The 24,243-nt window shown below is 36.5% G+C and overlaps 1 protein-coding gene across 1 annotated transcript; it reads left to right on the plus strand.

The window, feature by feature from the left end:
* The first annotated feature begins 2,350 nt into the window (after positions 1-2,350).
* LOC140839037 (uncharacterized) lies at positions 2,351-24,047 on the plus strand. Its single transcript, XM_073205667.1, has 8 exons — positions 2,351-2,537; positions 2,906-2,976; positions 3,095-3,446; positions 13,913-15,478; positions 17,018-17,153; positions 17,766-17,960; positions 22,922-23,186; positions 23,643-24,047. Exons 1-8 carry the CDS (start codon positions 2,351-2,353, stop codon positions 24,045-24,047), a joined length of 3,177 nt encoding a protein of 1,058 aa, XP_073061768.1.
* The last annotated feature ends 196 nt before the right edge of the window (positions 24,048-24,243 follow it).

Genomic DNA, 24,243 nt, shown 5'->3' on the forward strand with positions numbered 1-24,243 from the left:
ATGGATGTAAAGAGTGCATTTCTGAATGGCCAGTTGCAGGAAGAAGTCTATGTTGAACAACCTCCAGGTTTTGTCAATCATCACCTTCCTGATCATGTCTACCATTTGAACAATGCCTTATATGGTCTTAAACAAGCTCCAAGAGCTTGGTATGAAACTCTTTCAAAATTTCTAACTGATCACGATTTTTCTGTTGGATCAGTTGATAAGACATTGTTCAAATTTTCCAAGAATGATCACATTCTACTCGTTCAAATTTATGTTGATGACATTATTTTTGGGTCAACTAACCCACAAATTATGCGAGAAGTTTGATAAGTTAATGCAGGAGAAATTTGAAATGAGCATGATGGGTGAACTGACATTTTTTCTTGGATTACAAGTGAAGCAACTGGAGTCCGGTACCTTCATTAGTCAAACTAAATACACGAAGGAACTACTGAAGAAGTTTGGAATGGAATCATGTTCAGCTGCAAGTACTCCCATGAGCTCATCAGTAAAACTGGACACTGATCCAGGGGGAATATCAGTTGAGACGACACTTTACAGAGGTTTAATAGGTTCATTATTGTACATAACTGCTAGTCGCCCTGATATTGTATTTGTTGTATGCATGTGTGCTAGATTTCAAGCAAATCCTATGCAATCACACTTTGCAGCTGCCAAGCGTATTTTGAAATATCTTAAGAGCACACAAAATATTTGGTTATGGTATTCTAAAGATTCATCTTTCAATTTAGTTGGATATTCAGATGCAGATTATGCAGGATGTAAGCTTGATCGTAAAAGTACTAGTGGATCATGTTAGTTTCTAGGGGACAAACTAATCTCATGGTTCAGCAAGAAGCAAACATCCATAGCAACTTCCACAACTGAAACAGAATATCTTGCTCCTGGAAGCTGCCGTGCTCAACTGCTCTAGATTCAGCAACAACTGAGAGATTATGGAATTGATGCTAAAGAATCGCCAATATTTTGTGATAATACAAGTACAATTGCCATCACCTATAATCCAGTTCTTCACTCCAGAACCAAGCACATAGATGTCAGATATCACTTCATCAGAGGTCATGCCCTGAAGAAGGACATCAGACTGGAATATGTCTCAACTGAGCAGCAAGCAGCTGATATCTTCACCAAACCACTGGCTGAGACTAAGTTTTATCATTTTCGCAATATACTTGGATTAATTGATCTATCCTAATCAGTTGTTATTGTTGTCTTGATTCGTAATTGATCTTTCACCTTTACTGTCATTTACTGATTCTTCAATTAGTTGTTTATTCATATGACTCTCAAGTGATGAAAGAAAAACAAAGTTACATCAAAATAAATATTTCATTCAACGATAAATATTCGCTTGGATTACATTTTCATACTTTTCCTCTACATCGTCTATCCACATTCTCAACCAAACTGATAGAGCTGAGGCAGACGTCTTACAAAAGCTGTGAGAAGAAGCTATGCGATTAAGAATCTCTAGTTCCTTTTGGAGCATCAGCTGATAGATATGACAATCTTTAAAGACGTCCACCCACACAGCTATATTCAAGCGCTCCCGCACTTCTGCCAACTGTGCCACCAGTCTGGGAGTGGTAGCCTCTCCAGAATTATACAGGAACGCAAGCTCCTGTAACTTTTCCCAGTAGGGAAGACTAGTGTAGAAGGCTTCATCTTCGATAGCAGCCTTCCTAGCTTCCAGAGAAAATTGCGAAACACTCGAGCAACTCGCATCTGTCATTTTTTTGTCTTGAATATTTTCTCTTTCTTTCACCAATATGACTGAAACTAACAATGTTATTTCTATTTATAGCAGACTATCAAGGAAGCTGAAAGGTCGTCAATGTTTCAGCAACAAATAATGTCTCTGATATTTATTTATTCGCTTAAATAATTTTTATGCACCAATTAAGGGGGAATAATGGTTTTAAGAGGTTAACTGAGAAGACAATTGTTAGTAAATTCCCAACTGAAAGGACACAGTGTTACAACTAATCGTTCAGTTGAATATTTCACTAATCTTCTCATATAAGTTAACTAATTAATCATATTATATTCCAAATCAAGTGACGCGACTGTTCTTCAAGCATTAAATGCTATCCTTCAGCAAATGATTAGTAGAAACGTGGACACTTTTTGAACCGTTAAATTACACACGCTTACAGCACACGTACACACGTTGTAATTCAAAATTTCTATGGACTGACACGTGTCCAGAATTTGAATAGTCACGTACATATGTACCATTCCCCGCTCCATTTCAGTTTTACCTTACGTTTATCCACAAACTTTTGAGAGCAAGAACAAATTTCATCCTTCAATTTCTTTTCAAGAATTCACTCAGTTCTAAATGGCAACTCCAAGTCCCGCTTATATGCTAAATGCAATGGCTATCAATTTCGGATCAATTATATCCTTCGGTGATGCGGATGTCAAGAAAGTTTTTCAAAAACTGGAAACTGCTGGATTAAGGACATTCTTGGGAAAATCATCCCAAGAAATCTACTCCAAAGAGCTTCAAGAATTCTACTCTACTGGTATGGTCAACTCTGATGGAAACATAGTTTCTACTGTCAATGGTCAGTTGCTGACCATCACTGAAGACTCCTTTGGAGAATTATTTTCTTTACCTTCTGATGGATTGGCACACCTCACGGATGTTAAAGCTTCTGATATTGAAGAAATGCAAACCGCACTCTCTGCTGATGGACGGAAAATCAAAGTTTCCGATCCAAAGAAGGAGCTGAAGTATGAGGTTCAGTTACATGCTGATGTAGTTGCCAAAGGGCTTTTGGCGAAGGCTGGATCTTTTGCTGCACTCACATTGGAGAAATTTCAAGCCATTTCAATCATTATGGCTGAGCGAAAATTCAACTGGAAACATCTTACATTCAATATTTTGAAGAATATGTTTCTGTCTTCCAAACAGTCCAAGGGTTTTACAGTGCAACTCAGCTATCTGCTGAAAATAAAGTGGTTAGTGGCTGATGATTCAGAAAAATCATCAAAATTCAAATTCTTCAATGCGAAGAACACTCAGCCACTCAAGACCAAATTGGACATTTCTCCTGCTCAGTTTTTCGAGATCAAACAGGAGATTGGGACTCATCAAGCAGCCCCAAAATCAGTAAAGAAGGCCAAGACATTGGCCCAACTGAAGGTAGCAAAGAGAAAATTAGTTTTGAGTGCATCTGATACAGAGAAAACTCCATCCCCACAAATTGCCAAAAAGCCAAGAACCCAAAGGATTAAATCAACAACTACAGAGGAATCCATTCCTTCTAACAAGCCAATTTCTTCAGGTGTTCAGCGGCCTATAGAAGCAGTCCCTCTGAAGATCATTCCACCAGAAGCTTCAGTTGGTGCCAAAAAAGAATCAGTTAGGACCAAAGCTCCTCTGATCCAGATCACTCGCCCTACTAGTGTGGCACCTGCTCGACCCAAAGGTATAAAATTTATAGAGCTGGTTGATAAACATAAAAATTGTACATTAATTAAATGTTTTATAATATAAATATATAGTTTTTGTTTTATTAAATGTTTAAATATTATATGTTTCATAATAAATTGTATAAAATATAAGTTGTTGTGTAATTATAAGTTTTTACTATTTTTACAGGTTCGATAAAAGAAGAATAAACTTGGCATTGCAAATGGGATTAAGATGATTCTTGGACCTGTAGAAAGTTGATGTTAATATCTACAATATTGATGGCAAGCATGAGATAAAAATTGTGACACCCCGATCCTCTTTTAAAATAAATACGCAGCGAAAATAAAATTTTCTCTTTAAAATATACGGAAGGAGTTTCAAAATACATTTCATCAATTATCTTTACAAAATAAATACATGATCATTTAAATGACATAACAAAAACAAAACATCATTCCTATGATCATGCCAAAATCCTCCTTCCAACGGTGTATGCATATGACCCCCGATCTACAGTCAACGTCCCGAGGCACCACTCTGATCTGCATCACATGAAAATAACTGAAATGAGAATAAATCTCAGCAAGTGGAACTCTTATATAACAATGAACAATAACTCTGTAAAACATCTCTTTGAAATCATAAATACCATCAACTCTGAACTGTAAACTCTGAATATCAATAACATAGCAATAGCATAAAAATATGATGGTATTTCTCTTTTGCTCTGGGGATTGATATCAATAGTATCTCTGCTCTGGGGTGCTCGTATCCCAAATCGATATAAATACCGATAACTCTGAGGGATATAAGCCTATAGGCGATGATCATCTAATATTGCATGCAATCTCTGACTATGTATTTATCAATCCGAAAACATTTAAACTCTTCTCTGGTTTTAACAATCACTTTGAACTCTATATATCTCTTTGTATTCCCTTTAATCAATAATGAGACATACAATGCCTCCAATACATATAACAATACATACTATGGATCAAATGAAAGGGAATAACACAATAAACTCTTTGAAACACATACATATAAAATCATGTGAGCAAAAGGAATGAATTTCCACTTACAAACCACAACAAACACCTCAACTTAGCTCTTGATCACCACCTACAACAAATAATCCACAAATAACACCAATATCAACTAAATATCCAAGATTACAAGCTAAATAATCCATAAATCCACATAAACAACCAACCTAAACAACTCTTAATTTACAACCTTAACAGAATCGCACCAAAAGCTTACCCAAGCTTCCTAGCACCAAGGAGAACGTCGAACTCAAGTCGAAATTCCAAACAAACGCCTGAATCGAAGATAGGAAAGGAAAGAAATGACTGAAAACCCTTGAAATGGAGAGAAAAGTCGAGAATGGAGGAGAAAAGAAAGGGAAAGTATGGCCAACCACTCCAAAAAGTAGCTTAAAAACTCGCCCATACCTTCACCGCGGGTGCGCTCCTCTAAGCACCGCGGGTGCGCAATGGTTACGGCATTCTCAAAAATTCTGGAACACGAACAGCGCGGGTGCGGCGACGCAAGCAGCGCGGGTGCGGTCTCTACCGCAGGGGCGGTCTCTACATCACCGCGGGTGCGGTGTGCTCACGGCATTCCAACTCCAAAACAGCACAGTACACCGCGGGGGCACTCCAGTTAAGAGCGCGGGTGCACTCAAGCCACGGCCAAGCACTATTCCCATGCAACTAGAATCGATCCGAAACTCTGAAACGAACAACCAACATCAACTAACACCTCAAGACAATAAAACTAACAATACTATAGCCCAAAAATACAACTCTGAACATCTAATCAAATATCCCAAATAACAAACGAAACTTAAATCGTACCATACACCGGGCTCGGCTATTACAATCTCCCCCCCTTAAGGGAATTTCGTCCGCGAAATTGACGTCACAGCACGAACAACTCAGGATACTTCTCTCTCATCTCATCCTCTGGTTCCCACGTAGCCTCCTCTAACAAATGGTTCCTCCAAAGAACTTTGACAATGCCGATCTCTTTGTTCCTCAGAACTCTAACTGTGCGATCCAAAATCTGAATCGGAATCTCTTGATATGTCAAATTCGGCGTCAAGTCCAATGGCTCATGGCGTAGAACATGGGAAGGATCTGTAACATACTTCCTGAGCATCGAAACGTGAAACACATTATGAACTCTGTCAAGATCTGGAGGTAGGGCTAATCTGTAGGCTCGATCGCCAACTCTGTCCAATATCTCGAATGGACCAATAAATCTAGGACTCAACTTGCCCTTCTTGCCAAATCGCATCACACCCTTGAGAGGTGCTATCTTCAGAAACACGTGGTCGCCAACCTCGAACTGCAAAGGTCTGCGACGAACATCTGCATAGCTCTTCTGTCTGGACTGGGCAGTCTTCATCCTTTCTCTGATAACAGCAACAACATCAGCAGTCTGCTGGACCAACTCTGGTCCCAACATCTTCCTCTCACCAACCTCGTCCCAATACAAGGGAGACCTGCACTTCCTGCCATAAAGTGCCTCATACGGTGCCATGCCAATCGTCGCCTGGTAGCTATTATTATAAGTGAACTCAGCCAAAGGCAACAAAGAATCCCAGCTACCTGGAAAGTCAATAGTACACGCTCTGAGCATATCCTCAAGAATCTGAATGACTCTCTCTGACTGACCATCACTCTGAGGATGATAGGCTGTACTGAACGCTAATCGCGAACCCATAGCTCTGTGCAAACTCTTCCAAAACTCTGAAGTAAATCTGGGGTCACGATCAGACACGATCGACACAGGGACACCATGAAGTCTGACAATCTCTGCTATGTAGTCCTCGGCATACTGGTTCATCGAATACGTCGTCTTGACTGGAAGAAAGTGCGCTGACTTAGTCAATCTATCAACGATAACCCAAATAGAATTGAAACCTCTCCGCACTCTGGGAAGACCAGTCACGAAATCCATCGTAATATGCTCCCACTTCCACTGAGGAATCGGCAACGACAACAATGTCCCAGCAGGTCTCTGGTGCTCAATCTTCACCTGCTGACAAGTAAGGCACTGAGAAATGAACACGGCAACATCCTTCTTCATACCTGGCCACCAGTAGAGTCGACGAAGATCCTGATACATCTTCGTACTGCCTGGATGAATCGAATACGGCGCGGTATGAGCCTCTGTCAGAATATCTCTACGAATATCATCGCCAACAGGAACACAAATACGACCTCTGAAAGTCACCAAACCATCACCATTCAAGGCAAACTCTGAATTACCTCTAATCTCTGCTCTATCTCTCAACTCTGTCAACTGAACATCAGTCGACTGCTCTCTACGAATCCTGTCCGTCAATGAAGATCGAATAACTAACGCTGAAAGACGAGCAATGGTGCCTGGAATCACCAGATCAATATCCTCTCTCTGCAAATCCATCAGCAACGGTCTCTGAATCAAAGAACTCAATGAAACACTCGACTTGCGGCTTAAAGCATCAGCCACAACATTCGCCTTTCCTGGGTGATAACTGATAGTTACATCGTAATCCTTGACAAGCTCTAACCACCTCCTCTGTCGCATATTGAGCTCTTTCTGCGAGAACAGATACTTCAAACTCTTGTGGTCTGTGAAGATCTCACACTTTTTCGCCATACAGATAATGTCTCCAAATCTTAAGGGCGAAAACCACAGCTGCTAGCTCCAAATCGTGCGTCGGATAATTCTTCTCATAATCCTTCAACTGGCGAGAAGCATAGGCAATGACCTTACCTCTCTGCATCAACACTGCACCGAGACCCTTCTTCGACGCATCGGTAAAAACCACAAAATCCTCTGAACCACTGGGCAATGCGAGAATAGGAGCTGACGTCAATCTATCCTTCAACTCCTGAAATGCGCTCTGGCAATCTATAGACCACTCGAACTTCACAGTCTTCCTTGTCAGATTGGACAATGGCAGGGCAATCTTGGAAAAATCCGAAATGAAACGACGATAATAACCCGCCAAACCAAGGAAACTGCGTACCTCTGAAACAGTCGTAGGAATAGGCCACTTCTGAATCGCCTCTATCTTCATCGGATCAACAGCAATGCCATCCCTCGAAACGACATGGCCTAGAAAAGAAATCTGATCCAGCCAAAACTCACACTTCTTCAACTTAGCAAACAACCTCCGCTCTCTCAGCAACTGGAGAACAACTCTGAGATGCTCTGAATGAAGCTCTCTGGTCTTGGAATAGATCAATATATCGTCGATAAAGACAATGACGAAGCTATCCAAATACGGCTTGAACACACGGTTCATCAGGTCCATGAAAACAGAAGGGGCATTGGTCAAACCAAAAGACATCACGAGAAACTCATAGTGACCATACCTGGTCCTGAAAGCCGTCTTAGGGATATCAGACTCCCTAACCTTCAACTGATAGTAGCCAGACCGAAGATCAATCTTCGAGAAAACAGTGGCACCCTGGAGTTGGTCAAATAGATCGTCAATCCGTGGCAACGGATACTTGTTCTTGATCGTCACTTTGTTGAGCTCTCTGTAATCGATACACAGACGCAAAGACCCGTCCTTCTTCTTAACAAATAGAACCGGAGCTCCCCAAGGCGAAGAACTCGGACGAATGAAACCCTTATCTAGAAGATCCTGCAACTGCGTCTTCAACTCTTTCATCTCGGTAGGAGCCATCCTATACGGAGCCTTAGAAATAGGAACCGTACCTGGAGCAAGATCAATAACAAACTCTACATCTCTATCCGGCGGCAAACCCGGAACATCATCCTCAAACACATCCGCAAACTCCCTCACCACATCAATATCATCAATATTCAACTTAATCAGTCTATCCATATCCACAACAGATGCTAGAAAAACATCACAACCTCTACACAATAGCCTCTCAGCATCAAGACACGAAATAAAAGGAAGGACCAGCGAAGTACCTGAGCTGGCGAGAACTCCTCCCTGGCCATCATCTGCAAAAGTCACCGTCTTAGCAACGCAATCAATAACAGCACGATAGGTCGACAGCCAATCCATGCCAAGAATAACATCAAAGGCAACCATCGGGATCACAATCAAATCAGCAAAGACCTCTCGATCAACAAAACGAACGGGGCACGCATACACTATGGAAGTCGGGCACAAAACATCTCCCGAATGCAAAACAACACTAAGCTGAAGGGGAATAACAGAAGGAACTATACCCAAAGATCTCAAAAACAATTCAGACATAAAAGAATGAGTAGCACCAGTATCAATCAAAGTAGTAGCTACTCTGCCTGAAATTAAAATGGAACTAGAGATTACAGAAGAATTACGATTAATACCTTCCTTGGTCATCGAAAAGATACGACCCTGCACCTTCTCCTGGCTAGCTCCCCTAGGACAATCTCTGGAAATATGGCCTGGCATGCCACAACGATAACAAGAACGAGTGCCAAATCTACACTCTCCACGATGAGGTCTGCCACACTTGGGACACAAAGATCTCTCAGAATCAGACGGAGCAACTGGCACTGACGGTGGCCTAGGACTCTGATCCACCTTGCCCTTCCCCTTGAATCGATCTCTGCCACGCTGACCTGAACTCTGGCCTCTTTGAACATTAGCCTGGTGCCTCGCCTGTCTCTCCCTGGCGATATCCTTCTCGTCCTGCTCTGCTAGCAACGCCTTGGACACAATCTCTTTGAAAGTCACAGCCTTGGACATATTGATATCACGCCTGATCTCTGCTCTAAGGCCTCGAATGAAGTGAGCGCCTTTATCTTTATCACTGGTAGCAATGTATGGAGCAAAAAGGCAACCCTCCTCGAACCTGAGAATATACTCGTCCACATTCAAGCTCCCCTGACGAAGCTCCAAGAACTCTGTGACCTTCCTCGCTCGCAGTGCATCAGGAAAGTACTTGTCGTAGAAAAGCTCAGTAAACTCAGACCACTTCAAAGTAGAAACATCAATGCCAACCTTGGTCGCATTCCACCACAAACGTGCAGCTTTAACCAGCATGAAAACAGCACAACTGATACGGTCTCTGTCCTCATAGTGGAGATGATCAAAAATCGCCTCCAAAGCCTTGACCCACTCTACTGCAGCTAAAGGATCGGAGCTGCCTGGAAACTCGGGTGGATCCATCCTCTTAAACGCAGAAAAGATAGCATCAGAACCAACTGCAGCTGGAGCAACCTGCCCTCTACCTTGGCCTCTGCCCTGGCCTGCTCCTTGCAGTCTAAGCAACTGCTGGATCTGCTCACTGTGAACCTTAGCCTGCTCCTTCAGTAACTTGCCGAACTCGTCGACAACTCTCGAGGACGAACTATCCTCCCCCTCTGACGCCTTACGCTTAGGAGGCATCCTCTACTCTACAATGCTCACAAGACACCAATCAATACATAACAATAGATAGATGCAAAGAAAACATACCCGGACAGTTGAAAGTAGACGAAGTCATATGCATTGGTCCGAAGAACACCGCTCTGATACCACTAAATGTGACACCCCGATCCTCTTTTAAAATAAATACGCAGCGGAAATAAAATTTTCTCTTTAAAATATACGGAAGGAGTTTCAAAATACATTTCATCAATTATCTTTACAAAATAAATACATGATCATTTAAATGACATAACAAAAACAAAACATCATTCCTATGATCATGCCAAAATCCTCCTTCCAACGGTGTATGCATATGACCCCCGATCTACAGTCAACGTCCCGAGGCACCACTCTGATCTGCATCACATGAAAATAACTGAAATGAGAATAAATCTCAGCAAGTGGAACTCTTATATAACAATGAACAATAACTCTGTAAAACATCTCTTTGAAATCATAAATACCATCAACTCTGAACTGTAAACTCTGAATATCAATAACATAGCAATAGCATAAAAATATGATGGTATTTCTCTTTTGCTCTGGGGATTGATATCAATAGTATCTCTGCTCTGGGGTGCTCGTATCCCAAATCGATATAAATACCGATAACTCTGAGGGATATAAGCCTATAGGCGATGATCATCTAATATTGCATGCAATCTCTGACTATGTATTTATCAATCCGAAAACATTTAAACTCTTCTCTGGTTTTAACAATCACTTTGAACTCTATATATCTCTTTGTATTCCCTTTAATCAATAATGAGACATACAATGCCTCCAATACATATAACAATACATACTATGGATCAAATGAAAGGGAATAACACAATAAACTCTTTGAAACACATACATATAAAATCATGTGAGCAAAAGGAATGAATTTCCACTTACAAACCACAACAAACACCTCAACTTAGCTCTTGATCACCACCTACAACAAATAATCCACAAATAACACCAATATCAACTAAATATCCAAGATTACAAGCTAAATAATCCATAAATCCACATAAACAACCAACCTAAACAACTCTTAATTTACAACCTTAACAGAATCGCACCAAAAGCTTACCCAAGCTTCCTAGCACCAAGGAGAACGTCGAACTCAAGTCGAAATTCCAAACAAACGCCTGAATCGAAGATAGGAAAGGAAAGAAATGACTGAAAACCCTTGAAATGGAGAGAAAAGTCGAGAATGGAGGAGAAAAGAAAGGGAAAGTATGGCCAACCACTCCAAAAAGTAGCTTAAAAACTCGCCCATACCTTCACCGCGGGTGCGCTCCTCTAAGCACCGCGGGTGCGCAATGGTTACGGCATTCTCAAAAATTCTGGAACACGAACAGCGCGGGTGCGGCGACACAAGCAGCGCGGGTGCGGTCTCTACCGCAGGGGCGGTCTCTACATCACCGCGGGTGCGGTGTGCTCACGGCATTCCAACTCCAAAACAGCACAGTACACCGCGGGGGCACTCCAGTTAAGAGCGCGGGTGCACTCAAGCCACGGCCAAGCACTATTCCCATGCAACTAGAATCGATCCGAAACTCTGAAACGAACAACCAACATCAACTAACACCTCAAGACAATAAAACTAACAATACTATAGCCCAAAAATACAACTCTGAACATCTAATCAAATATCCCAAATAACAAACGAAACTTAAATCGTACCATACACCGGGCTCGGCTATTACAAAAATCCTTTCACAATTGGGATCAAATTAAGCAACAATTAAAGTTACCAAAGGAGTGGCAGTTTTACCATGCTCTAGTATTTTGACCATATCTCTCAAATTACTTGGTCAAATATTTTGAAAAAAATACCACAACTAGACAACTCAATTATCCACATGTTTCATTTTATGTGAAGAAGCAAATTCGAAGAAGAAGACCTTCAAAAGTGATGTGTAATATAATATTAATTTCTTGGAACACCAATGAAGACTTTTGTGTAAAAAATAATATTTTATTTGTGGTTGTCTCCCCAAATTTGGCTATAAATAGGGGTGTATTGTAATGTATTGAGATATCCCTCATTCTATGAACAAATCTTTGAGTTCATAATATTTCTCTCTATATTTTTCTTTTATTTCTTCATTTAAATATAATTAGCATGTTAATTTCATATTCAAAGTTTTACATTTTGAATAATGAATAGCTAACTTCCTAAAGTTGAGATGATAAGGTGAAACTCTTGGCATGATAATAAGGTTATTATAAGGTAAGAATCTATGTTTTATATTATTTAATCATTATTTATTGTTTATGTTATATTTATTTCTTTAAGTATTTTTATACCCTACTTATAATTGGGAGTTTTGATTTATTGTTGCTATATGTTACACTAAATTCTTGGAACCATTTAAATGTTAGTTTGATATTACCAACCATTTAAAGTGGATGCCTTGAGTTATTATATATAAATATATTATAATATTAAATTCTTGGAACCATTTAAATGTTAGTTTGGTTTTACCAACCATTTAACTTGGATTCCTTGATTTACTATATATAAATATATCATAATAATATTTTCTTGGTACCATTTAATTGTTAGTTTGGTTTTACCAACCATTTAAAGTGGGAACCTTGATTTAGTGTTTACAAATATATATATAGCACAATAAATACTTGACCACATTTATAAGTTTTGGTATATATTATATACTTATAAGATAATAATATATAACATAATATAAATATGATTATTTAATATATTGGAACCATTTTATTAAGTGGATTTCAATATTGTTCATTAATGTTAATTTTATTAAAATGCCAAGAGTGGATCCTTTAATCTCAACTACTTAAATTAAAATTTGAACAATTAAAATTTACCCATTAAAGATTCAATTAAAATTAAAAAGAAACAAAAACAAAAACAAAAAGACATTATAGTGGACTTGTAATTACCTTTGCTTCCCTGTGGATACGATATTCGGACTCACCGAATTATATTACTTGTGGACAACCTGCTCTTGGGAGTGCAACAATCAAAGTCGCAACAAGTTTTTGGCGCCGTTGCCGGGGAAGCATAATTTAATTTCAAGTCTATTTAATTTTGTTTATGGTTTATTTTTCTTTATTTGAATTTTTATTGCTTTTGTGTGTTTTTTTTTCTTTTTCTTTTGCATTTGCATGAGCATTTGGTCACGTACACTTAGTGGTCTACTCATTCGAAATAACCCTTTATTTTTACAAAACATGGCGGAAGAACCCATCCAAGAAAATCAAGATGAAATTCAATCTCAACATGATCATGATAGACGAAGAACATTTAGAGATCACATGAATCCTACACGTACTAGTGCACCTTCATGTCTAGTTTCTCCCCCTGATGCATCTCATTTCAATTTTAAGCCTGATATTATCCAACTTTTACCCAACTTTCATGGCTTAGATTCTGAAAATCCATACATGCATTTACGAGAGTTTGAAGAAGTGTGCAACACATATAATGATCTAAATTGTAGCATGAACACCATTCGACTTAAGCTTTTTCCTTTTTCTTTAAAAGATAAAGCTAAAACTTGGCTACAAAATCTTAGATCGGGATCCATTCGAACTTGGGATGAATTGCAACAACAATTTTTGAAAAAGTTTTTTCCATCTCATAGAACAAATTCTTTCAAAAGGCAAATCATCACTTTCACTAAAAAACAAGGAGAAACTTTTTATCAATGTTGGGATAGATACAAAGAATTGCTTAATCTTTGTCCACATCATGGTTTTGAAATTTGGAGAGTTGTTTCTCAATTTTATGAAGGCTTAACACCTAAAGATAGGCAAATGGTTGAATTTATGTGTAATGGAACATTTGAAGATAAAGATCCAAATGAGGCAATTGAGTATCTCGATTCATTAGCTTGAAAATGCTCAAAATTGGGACACTATAGGTACTATCAAACCATCAAACAAGATTCAATCTCCTACATCTGGTGGAGGTATGTACACTCTCAAAGATGAACATGATCTTCAAGCTAGATTTACCTCTTTGGCAAGAAAAGTTGAGGCACTTGAATTGAAAAAGAATGGTCAATTAAAATCTGTTCAAGAAATTGTGTGTCACATCTGTGACACAAGTGATCATTTTACAAAAGATTGTCCCACTTTGCCCTCTTTTAAAGAATGTCTCCATGAACAAGCCAATGTTTTGAACAATTTCAAAAGGCCAAATTTTGAACCATTTTCTCAAAATTACAATCCAGGTTGGCGAAACCATCCAAATTTTAGTTGGAGGAATGATAATGCTGCACAATTTCTGCAACCACATTTTCAAAATCAACAAAATTTTCAAAATTATGCACCTTATGTTCCTCCACCGAAAAGAAATTTGGAAGATACATTGAATTCTTTCATTGCAAAGCAAGAGTCTATCAATACTCAAACTGCTCAAACCATGACAGATTTGAAAGATACTCTTGCTAAATTTGCATCTGCACTTAATGTTCATGAGAAAGGTAAATTTCCTTCACAACCTTTGCCTAATCCCAAGGATCATCATACAAAAACTGGAACTTCTGCAACTCAACCGATGGATCAGGTAAAATCTGTTATTACCCTTCGAAGTGGTAAGGTTGTGGAAAAATCCATTCTTGAACCTTGTGAAGATGATGATAAATCAACTCCAAAGGGTAAGGAAGTGGAACCCATAACTTGCGAAGAGGAGGTTCAACAGACAGTGTCACCACCATTCCCTCATGCATTGAAAAATACAAAAAAATCAAATTTGAATTCTGATATATATGATATTTTTAAACAAGTAAAAGTTAATATTCCTTTATTAGATGCAATAAAACAGGTACCATCATATGCCAAATTTTTGAAAGACTTGTGCACTGTGAAAAGAAAATTGAATGTGAAAAAGAAAGCATTTTTAGCAGAACAAGTAAGTGCAATCATTCAAAATAATAATGCTTTGAAATACAAAGACCCTGGTTGTCCGACTATTTCATGTATTATTGGAGAACGAAAGATTAAAAAAGCCTTGCTTGATCTTGGAGCTAGTGTTAATTTACTTCCATATTCAGTTTATCAAGAACTCAATCTAGGCGAGTTAAAACCTACTTCGGTAACACTTTTACTTGCTGATAGATCTGTTAAAGTGCCAAGAGGTATGGTAGAAGACGTGTTGGTCCAAGTTGATAACTTTGTATATCCTGTCGATTTCATAGTTTTAGATACACAACCTATCGAAGCTTGTAATGCAATTCCTGTAATTTCGGGTCGTCCATTTTTAGCAACTTCTAATGCTCTTATAAATTGCAGGAATGGAATAATGAAGTTGTCATTTGGTAACATGACCTTGGAGCTCAATGTTTTTAATCTTTGTAAGCAACCACATGACAAAGGAGATGAAAGTGAAGATGAAAATCTTATTGAAACTCTTGTGGAAGAAAACATTCAAGAAGGGAGTACTCGTGATCAATTAGATATTTGTTCAATTGAAACTGTTAAAGAAAATATTGAAATTGATCTTGATGATTTTATCAGGTATCACTCGTTAACAGGATCAGAGAAAGAATTTGATGCAAAATATGAGAACAAAGACGAACCACCAATATTGGAGTTAAAACCCTTGCCAGAAGAATTGAAGTATGCATTTCTTGGAGAAGATGAAACATATCCAGTGGTAATTTCTTCCAAACTGGAAAGTGATCAAGAAGGTAAATTAGTTGATATGCTTAAAAGACATAAAAATGCAATTGGTTGGACACTAAAAGATCTCAAGGGCATTAATCCACTAATTTGCACACACAAAATTCACTTAGAAGAAAATGCAAAAACATCTCAACAACCACAAAGGAGATTAAATCCACACATGAAAGATGTTGTGAAAACTGAAGTTCTCAAACTACTTGATGTTGGGATTATCTACCCTATTTCTGATAGTAAGTGGGTAAGCCCAACACAAGTAGTTCCAAAAAAATCTGGCATCACAGTGATAAAAAATGAAAAAGGTGAATTGTTAACAAGTCGAGTCCCATCTAGTTGGCGGATGTGTATTGACTATAGAAAATTAAATGATGTCACTAGAAAAGATCATTTTCCATTACCATTTTTGGATCAAATTTTAGAAAGAGTAGCTGGTCATCCCTACTACTGTTTTCTTGACGGATATTCAGGCTATTATCAAATTCCCATTGCACTCGAAGATCAAGATAAAACTACATTCACATGTCCTTTTGGAACATTTGCATTTAGAAGGATGCCATTTGGATTATGCAATGCCCCAGCAACATTTCAAAGATGTATGCTAAGCATTTTTTGCGACATGGTTGAAAATTGTTTGGAAATTTTCATGGATGATTTAACTGTCTTTGGGAATACATTTGATAATTGTCTTGAAAATTTGGAAAATGTTTTAAAAAGATGCGAGGAAAAAGGTCTTATTTTAAATTGGGAAAAATGTCATTACATGATTACTTCTGGAATTGTTTTGGGACATGTCGTGTCATCTCATGGAATAGAAGTTGATAAAGCAAAAGTTGATGTCATTGCCAATTTACCCCCTCCAAAAACCATTAAAGAAATTCGCTCATTTTTGGGACATGCTGGATTTTATAGGAGGTTTATAAAGGACTTTAGTTTAATCTCTAAACCCATTTGTAACCTCTTAACAAAAGACACTGCATTTGAGTGGACTCAAGAATGTCAAAATGCTTTTGATAAAATCATTCGACATTTAACATCAGCTCCTATCATGCAACCTCCTGATTGGTCTTTACCATTTGAAATCATGTGCGACGCGAGTGATTATGCAGTCGGTGCAGTACTGGGTCAAAGAAGAAACGGTAAGCCTTATGTTATATATTATGCAAGTAGAACTTTAAACAATGCTCAAATGAATTACTCCACAACTGAAAAAGAACTACTTGCTGTAATATTTGCATTAGATAAATTTCGTTCTTATTTGATTGGATCAACGACTATTGTGTTTACTGATCATTCTGCTATTAGATATTTGTTGACGAAACATGATGCAAAGCCACGACTGATACGATGGATTTTGTTACTCCAAGAATTTGACATTGTGATCAAAGATAAAAAAGGAACCGAGAATGTCGTAGCCGATCATTTATCGAGACTAGTAACAGGATCATCTTTTGAAATGACACCAATTAACGATAATTTTCCTGATGAACATCTATTTTCAGTTACTACTACACCTTGGTTTGCTAACATAGTAAATTTTCTTGTGACAGGAAAAATGCCACCGCAATGGAGTTCCCAAGATAAGAGAAAATTTTTGAATGAGGTAAAAAACTTTTATTGGGATGATCCGTATCTGTTCAAGTACTGTCCAGATCAAATTTTTCGACGTTGCATACCCGACAATGAGGTAAGTAGTGTCATTAAATTTTGTCATTCAGAAGCATGCGGAGGACATTTTTCTTCAAAGAAAACGGCTGCAAAAATTTTGCAGTGTGGATTTTATTGGCCCACTTTGTTTAAAGACACCCACGAAATCTGCAAGATAAGTGAAAATTGTCAAAAATTGGGTGCAATTTCAAAAAGAAACATGATGCCTTTGAATCCTATCATTGAAATTGAAATCTTTGACTGTTGGGGAATTGATTTTATGGGACCTTTCCCACCGTCGTTTGGATACTTATATATTTTAGTTGCAGTTGATTATGTTTCCAAATGGATAGAGGCAATTCCATGTCGAACAAATGATCATAAAATCGTCATCAAATTTTTGAAAGAAAATATTTTTAGTAGATTCGGAATTCCTCGAGCTATGATAAGTGATGGGGGAACTCACTTTGTTAATAAACCATTTGCTTCATTAATGAAAAAATATGGTATTACTCACAAAGTAACTACTCCTTATCATCCTCAAACAAATAGACAAGTTGAATTAGCTAATAGGGAGATAAAGCAAATTTTGGAAAAAACTGTTAACTCAAATAGAAAAGATTGGTCTCTGCGACTTAATGATGCACTTTGGGCATATCGAACAGCTTTTAAAACATCATTGAATATGTCTCCCTATAGGTTGGTTTATGGAAAACATTGTCATTTGCCTGTAGAATTGGAACATAAAGCTTATTGGGCGATCAAAACTTTAAATTCAAGCATGGATGATGCCAACAAATTGCGTAAATTGCAACTTAATGAACTTGATGAACTCAGAAATGATGCGTATGAGAATTCAAGGATTTATAAAGCAAAAATCAAATCAATTCATGATAAAACAATTCTTAGAAAATCTTTTGAGATTGGTAAAAAAGTTTTGCTTTATAATTCTCGACTTCACATATTCCCAGGAAAATTACGATCAAGATGGACAGGCCCATATGTTGTAAAGCATGTGTATCCTTATGGAGCTGTGGATATTGAAAATCCTAAAAATGGTGATGTTTTTAAAGTGAATGGACAAAGGCTTAAACCATTTTTGGAAAATGAAATCTTTCAAGAAGAGTTTATTTCCCTTTCTGATCCTTAAATTTTTATGTTGCATTTAATTTTGTTTGTTTTTATTTCAGGTTTCCTTAATCTTTTTATTTTCCCGGTTAAATGGCGGATAACGGTACTCCGTGACTCTCATAGTCGGTTAAATCAGTTTCCCACAATTGCTGATACAAAAATAAAAAAAAAATCATTTCTTTTCAAAATGGATGAAATTCTCTCAAAAATTTGTAAATATTTTCCCTCTGTTTCTGAAAATGTTCTAAGAAAAATTTATGCAGGAAGGTGTGAAAGATTGAGATTGCTAATGCAAAAAGGAATTCCAGAAGATATTCGTCTTGTAATTGAAGCTAAGGTCCGATTAGGAGGAGAAGTTCCACAATCATTGCTCATTTGGTATTTGCCTGGATTAGGAAAAAGCACTTATGCGAAAAAACGAAGGGCAAAAAGTTTAGGGGTTTGTCATAAGTGTGCAAGATGGACTTGTGACAAACGATGCAGATCTTTGGGATGTGTTTCCGATAACAGAGAAGATAAAATTGGTTTCATTAAGAATGGGCTGAGTAAGGAGTCTTTGGATAACATCTTATTGACTCTTGAGACGCATTCTAGTGCACATGTGCATATTGAACTTCTCCGTTTATGGAAACAATTTCAAGATAAGCGTCATAGTCTTGGGAATCTGACTAAAAAAGACCCTGTTTGCCAATTTATAAGAAAATTGGATGGGAAGCATATCCTCGACTCATAGAAGGCGTTGAAGCCGTTTCTGGACGTAAAACCAGAGGAAAATTGTGAGCCACAATCACACTACTGTTTATATGCATGTGTGTCATTATTGTTTTTACTATTTATTCTGTTTACAGCTGTGACCCATAGTTTTGTCATGATAACATATTACCCCTATAAAATCTCTCATCTTTCTCTCTATTTTCGCAGAAAAAAAAAAGAAAGTAAAAACATGGCTGGATCCTCTGCACAAACATTGAAAAATATTTGTGTATTTTGTGGGTCGAGTCCTGGAAAAAATGAAGTGTTTGTAGAAGCAGCGAATAATCTTGAAAAGATATTGGCTGAGAGAAAAATTCACTTGGTATATGGGGGAGGTAATATTGGGTTAATGGGATCTGTTTCAACATCTGCTCATCTTGGAGGTAGTCAGGTTTTGGGTATTATTCCTATAGCTTTAGCTGAAGGAAATATTACAGGTGTTACGATTGGGGAGGAATTAAAAGTTTCTTCTATGTATGAAAGAATCACTCAAATGATTGAAAATTCTGATGCTTTTATCGCACTACCAGGTGGTTTTGGTACATTAGAAGAAATTTTTCACACTGTTTCTTGGGCACAACTTAATATCCATAATAAACCTGTGGGCTTGTTGAATATCAATAATTATTATGACAGTTTGTTGACATTTCTTGATAAAGCTATGGAACAGAATTTCATTTCAGAAAATTCACGACGGATGCTCATCTGTGCTTCGACTGCCGATCAATTAATTGATGATTTGGAAGCTTTTGTTCATAAGCCAGATCCGATGATAACAAAGATCAATTGGTTGCAATCAAGCAGTAAGAAAAGGAAGTTGGATCATTGATTCAAAAGTCGTGGATTGGTTTGCATTTGTTTCAGTTTGTTATCTTCAATAAAATTCCAGGTGATATCTCTTTCATTATGCACTCTTTATTACTAGTTATTTTGACATTAGGGACAATGTCATATTCTGATTGGGGGGAGAACAAACTTATATAAAAAATATTTAAAAAAAATTAAAAAATTAAAAAATATATATTATTTTAAAATAAAATCATGTTTATTGTTTGTATCTTAGTAATTTTCGCAAAAATGTTATACATTACATTTTTGAAAGATTTAAATTAGAATATGCATTAATCTATTTAAGAATGTTTAAATTTTTATTTGAAAAAAAATGTCAATTTTAATATTCTGATCAATATAAAAATATGATTTATGAAATCTTTTTGAGCGATTAACCATTGTGATAAAATCAGGTATTAAAGTATATGGCCCAAGATATACCTTATAAGAGTGCCTAAAATTTTAAACTCACACATATTTTGTGAGTGAGTGGAGAGGATTGAGAAAACAGCTTGCGAGCCTTTATTGATCATCGGAGAGGCTATCAATTGTTTAGATCTTGAGTTCTTATTTTGAAAAAAAAAATTGATATTTCCTGAAAAAAAAAAAAAAAGAAGCGAAGAAAAAAAAAGAAAGAAAGATGTTGAAGATTTATGTAATTTAAGTTATATGCTGCGACCCATTTTTCTCTCATAAAAAAAAAAAAAGAAAGAGAGAGAGAAATACATTGTACAAATTAAATAAATATGTGGTCAAGAATCATAAACTTAGTTTGATTCCATGATGTAAAAAAAAAAATCAGGAAAAAAAATATATATATAATAAGAACAACTGGATTTTAAATCAATGGATTTCCTATCTTTTGATTAGTTTGGCTCGTTTGTCTGTCTGCATTCTATAAACCATTTTTCTGAGCATTTATCTGTATTCCAACTTCATGAGAGAAATCGTTGCCATAAATTGAAACATTTATTAACCTGTGAGGATATGGAGTTGAAACTCTTACTAGGAATTTCTGAAGGCCGTGTACACTTAACTACCTGAAATAAGCTTTGAATTAATCATCTCAAATTATTTCATAAATTATAATTATGATGATCTTGATATAACTTTGACAGTTTTCAAATTTAATTTAAACACTTAGATAGTTTTGATTACATTTCTATTTAAATTAATCAATATGTTTTGTATTGCTATTAACGCTTAAATTGCTAGGGACTAGCAATAAGCTGGTTGGAGGTGTGATAAACATAAAAATTGTACATTAATTAAATGTTTTATAATATAAATATATAGTTTTTGTTTTATTAAATGTTTAAATATTATATGTTTTATAATAAATTGTATAAAATATAAGTTGTTGTGTAATTATAAGTTTTTACTATTTTTACAGGTTCGATAAAAGAAGAATAAACTTGGCATTGCAAATGGGATTAAGATGATTCTTAGACCTGTAGAAAGTTGATGTTAATATCTACAATATTGATGGCAAGCATGAGATAAAAATCCTTTCACAATTGGGATCAAATTAAGCAACAATTAAAGTTACCAAAGGAGTGGCAGTTTTACCATGCTCTAGTATTTTGACCATATCTCTCAAATTACTTGGTCAAATATTCTGAAAAAAATACCACAACTAGATAACTCAATTATCCACATGTTTCATTTTATGTGAAGAAGCAAATTCGAAGAAGAAGACCTTCAAAAGTGATGTGTAATATAATATTAATTTCTTGGAACACCAATGAAGACTTTTGTGTAAAAAATAATATTTTATTTGTGGTTGTCTCCCCAAATTTGGCTATAAATAGGGGTGTATTGTAATGTATTGAGATATCCCTCATTCTATGAACAAATCTTTGAGTTCATAATATTTCTCTCTATATTTTTCTTTTATTTCTTCATTTAAATATAATTAGCATGTTAATTTCATATTCAAAGTTTTACACTTTGAATAATGAATAGCTAACTTCCTAAAGTTGAGATGATAAGGTGAAACTCTTGGCATGATAATAAGGTTATTATAAGGTAAGAATCTATGTTTTATATTATTTAATCATTATTTATTGTTTATGTTATATTTATTTCTTTAAGTATTTTTATACCCTACTTATAAGTGGGAGTTTTGATTTATTGTTGCTATATGTTACACTAAATTCTTGGAACCATTTAAATGTTAGTTTGGTATTACCAACCATTTAAAGTGGATGCCTTGAGTTATTATATATAAATATATTATAATATTAAATTCTTGGAACCATTTAAATGTTAGTTTGGTTTTACCAACCATTTAACTTGGATTCCTTGATTTACTATATATAAATATATCATAATAATATTTTCTTGGTACCATTTAAATGTTAGTTTGGTTTTACCAACCATTTAAAGTGGGAACCTTGATTTAGTGTTTACAAATATATATATAGCACAATAAATACTTGACCACATTTATAAGTTTTGGTATATATTATATACTTATAAGATAATAATATATAACATAATATAAATATGATTATTTAATATATTGGAACCATTTTATTAAGTGGATTTCAATATTGTTCATTAATGTTAATTTTATTAAAATGCCAAGAGTGGATCCTTTAATCTCAACTACTTAAATTAAAATTTGAACAATTAAAATTTACCCATTAAAGATTCAATTAAAATTAAAAAGAAACAAAAACAAAAATAAAAACAAAAACAAAAAGACATTATAGTGGACTTGTAATTACTTTTGCTTCCCTGTGGATACGATATTCGGACTCACCGAATTATATTACTTGTGGACAACCTGCTCTTGGGAGTGCAACAATCAAAGTCGCAACACTGGTGGAATCAAATCGAACAGGATTGGAAATCCCTCACATTCTGAGTACTGGTAAAGGCAAGGGTAAGCTGATTGAAGAGCCCAGACCATCCAATGCCATTCAGACACATATTGACCTTGTTTGGGCAAAGGTTAATAGTTTTACAGCTTCAAAAATTCAATCCTATGATGCTTGGACAGCTTTTCGTACACAAGTTTTTGCCAAGCAACTGAAGAAGAAATCCCAGCTGAACACCTTCATCAAATTGGAAGAATTTGTTCTAAGAACGATGAAAGCTACCACAATTGCTCAGGCTATGGAAAGAAAAACTTATTTGTTTGATAAGATGAGAGCAAAGAAGTTAGCACAAATTCTTAATAAACTGAAGGCTAACTACGTTCCAACGAATCCTACTGCGTATGCTGATCAAGCAGTAATTACTCAGCTAGACACTGATCTGTTTGGGTTACAATCTCAGATAAAATTTTGGGAAACAGATCAAGAGTTAGTTTTTCATCAAGGAGATTCAGATGATGATGAAGAGGAAAAAGTTGAAGAACCGTCTTCTTTGCAGTAAAAACCATCCACTAAACAGGTTCTTGTTCCAACTGAAGAGCCAGTTCAGGATATGCCTCAATCTTCTCCTGCTGAACATCAAATGTACACTGAAGCCGAGCTTTCCTTTGCAAACATTTAGGAAATTATCCAAGCAGTGGTGCAGGATACCAAATTGAGTGAACCTATGTCTAATCCAGTTGATCACTCTGCTGATCAAATCAATCCAGAGGTCACCATCTCTTCAGAAGAACCAGTTCAGCAAGATCTATCTGCTGAACAAGATATTTCAACTGATGTGCCGATTGATTCTCAAGTTCATCCTTTAGAGGCACCAGTTTTGGTTTCATCACCATCTGCTATTCATCAAGCCAATTCTTCTGCTGATCAGAATCCACCCTCATCGCCTCCAGTTCAAGGAGAAATCATTGTAACTGATGTTCCAGTTCAGAATGTTGCTGATACAGTCTCAACTGACCAAGCTTTAGTCATTTCTGAACACACCACAAGAGAACCAGGAGCCTCTCATCAGTCTCCTCCTCCATCTTCATCAGATTTTGATCTTGTTCTCGAAGAGATTCAGAATATGCAGGACAGTATGAATCAGATGCTCTCAGCCATCTCAAAAATTCAGAATACGCAACTGTCTCACACTCTCAAATTAGAAGACTCTCAACAGTTCAATTCTGAAAAGCTGAAAGCTATCCAAACTGTTGTTACATCTCTCTCATTTGCAGTTGAAGAAATTCAGAAGAATAAGGGGATATCATTGAGCCTCACTGCAACTCAAGATTCTATTAACAAACGAGTTGACAGTGTCGAGACACTAGTTTCCAGGAAGATAGATTTGCTGTAAGTCTCAATGACCTCTGCTGTTGAGAACATTTCCACCTCTGTCCGGCTCTAGCTACTGACGTTCGGAAATTATCTTTTAAGATGGATCAGTTTAACAAAAAGGGGGAAGAGCTTAAACAGATTTTAGAACAGCAGAATAAATCTTAAATTCTTGTATTTGTGAAGAATATGAGTTTAGTTGAATCAACTTCTTATTT

Source organism: Primulina eburnea, chromosome 8, assembly GCF_022965805.1.
Source record: "Primulina eburnea isolate SZY01 chromosome 8, ASM2296580v1, whole genome shotgun sequence".
Classification (NCBI taxonomy): Eukaryota; Viridiplantae; Streptophyta; class Magnoliopsida; order Lamiales; family Gesneriaceae; genus Primulina; species Primulina eburnea.

Excerpts from the sequence above, each read along its gene's own strand:
- LOC140839037 (XM_073205667.1), top strand. The coding sequence starts at position 2,351 with ATGGCAACTCCAAGTCCCGCTTATATGCTAAATGCAATGGCTATCAAT. Across the intron at positions 2,538-2,905 it reads TCAAGAATTCTACTCTACTG|AATATGTTTCTGTCTTCCAA; the intron begins GTATGGTCAACT and ends AATATTTTGAAG. Across the intron at positions 15,479-17,017 it reads ACTGGAAAGTGATCAAGAAG|GAAAAATGCCACCGCAATGG; the intron begins GTAAATTAGTTG and ends TTCTTGTGACAG.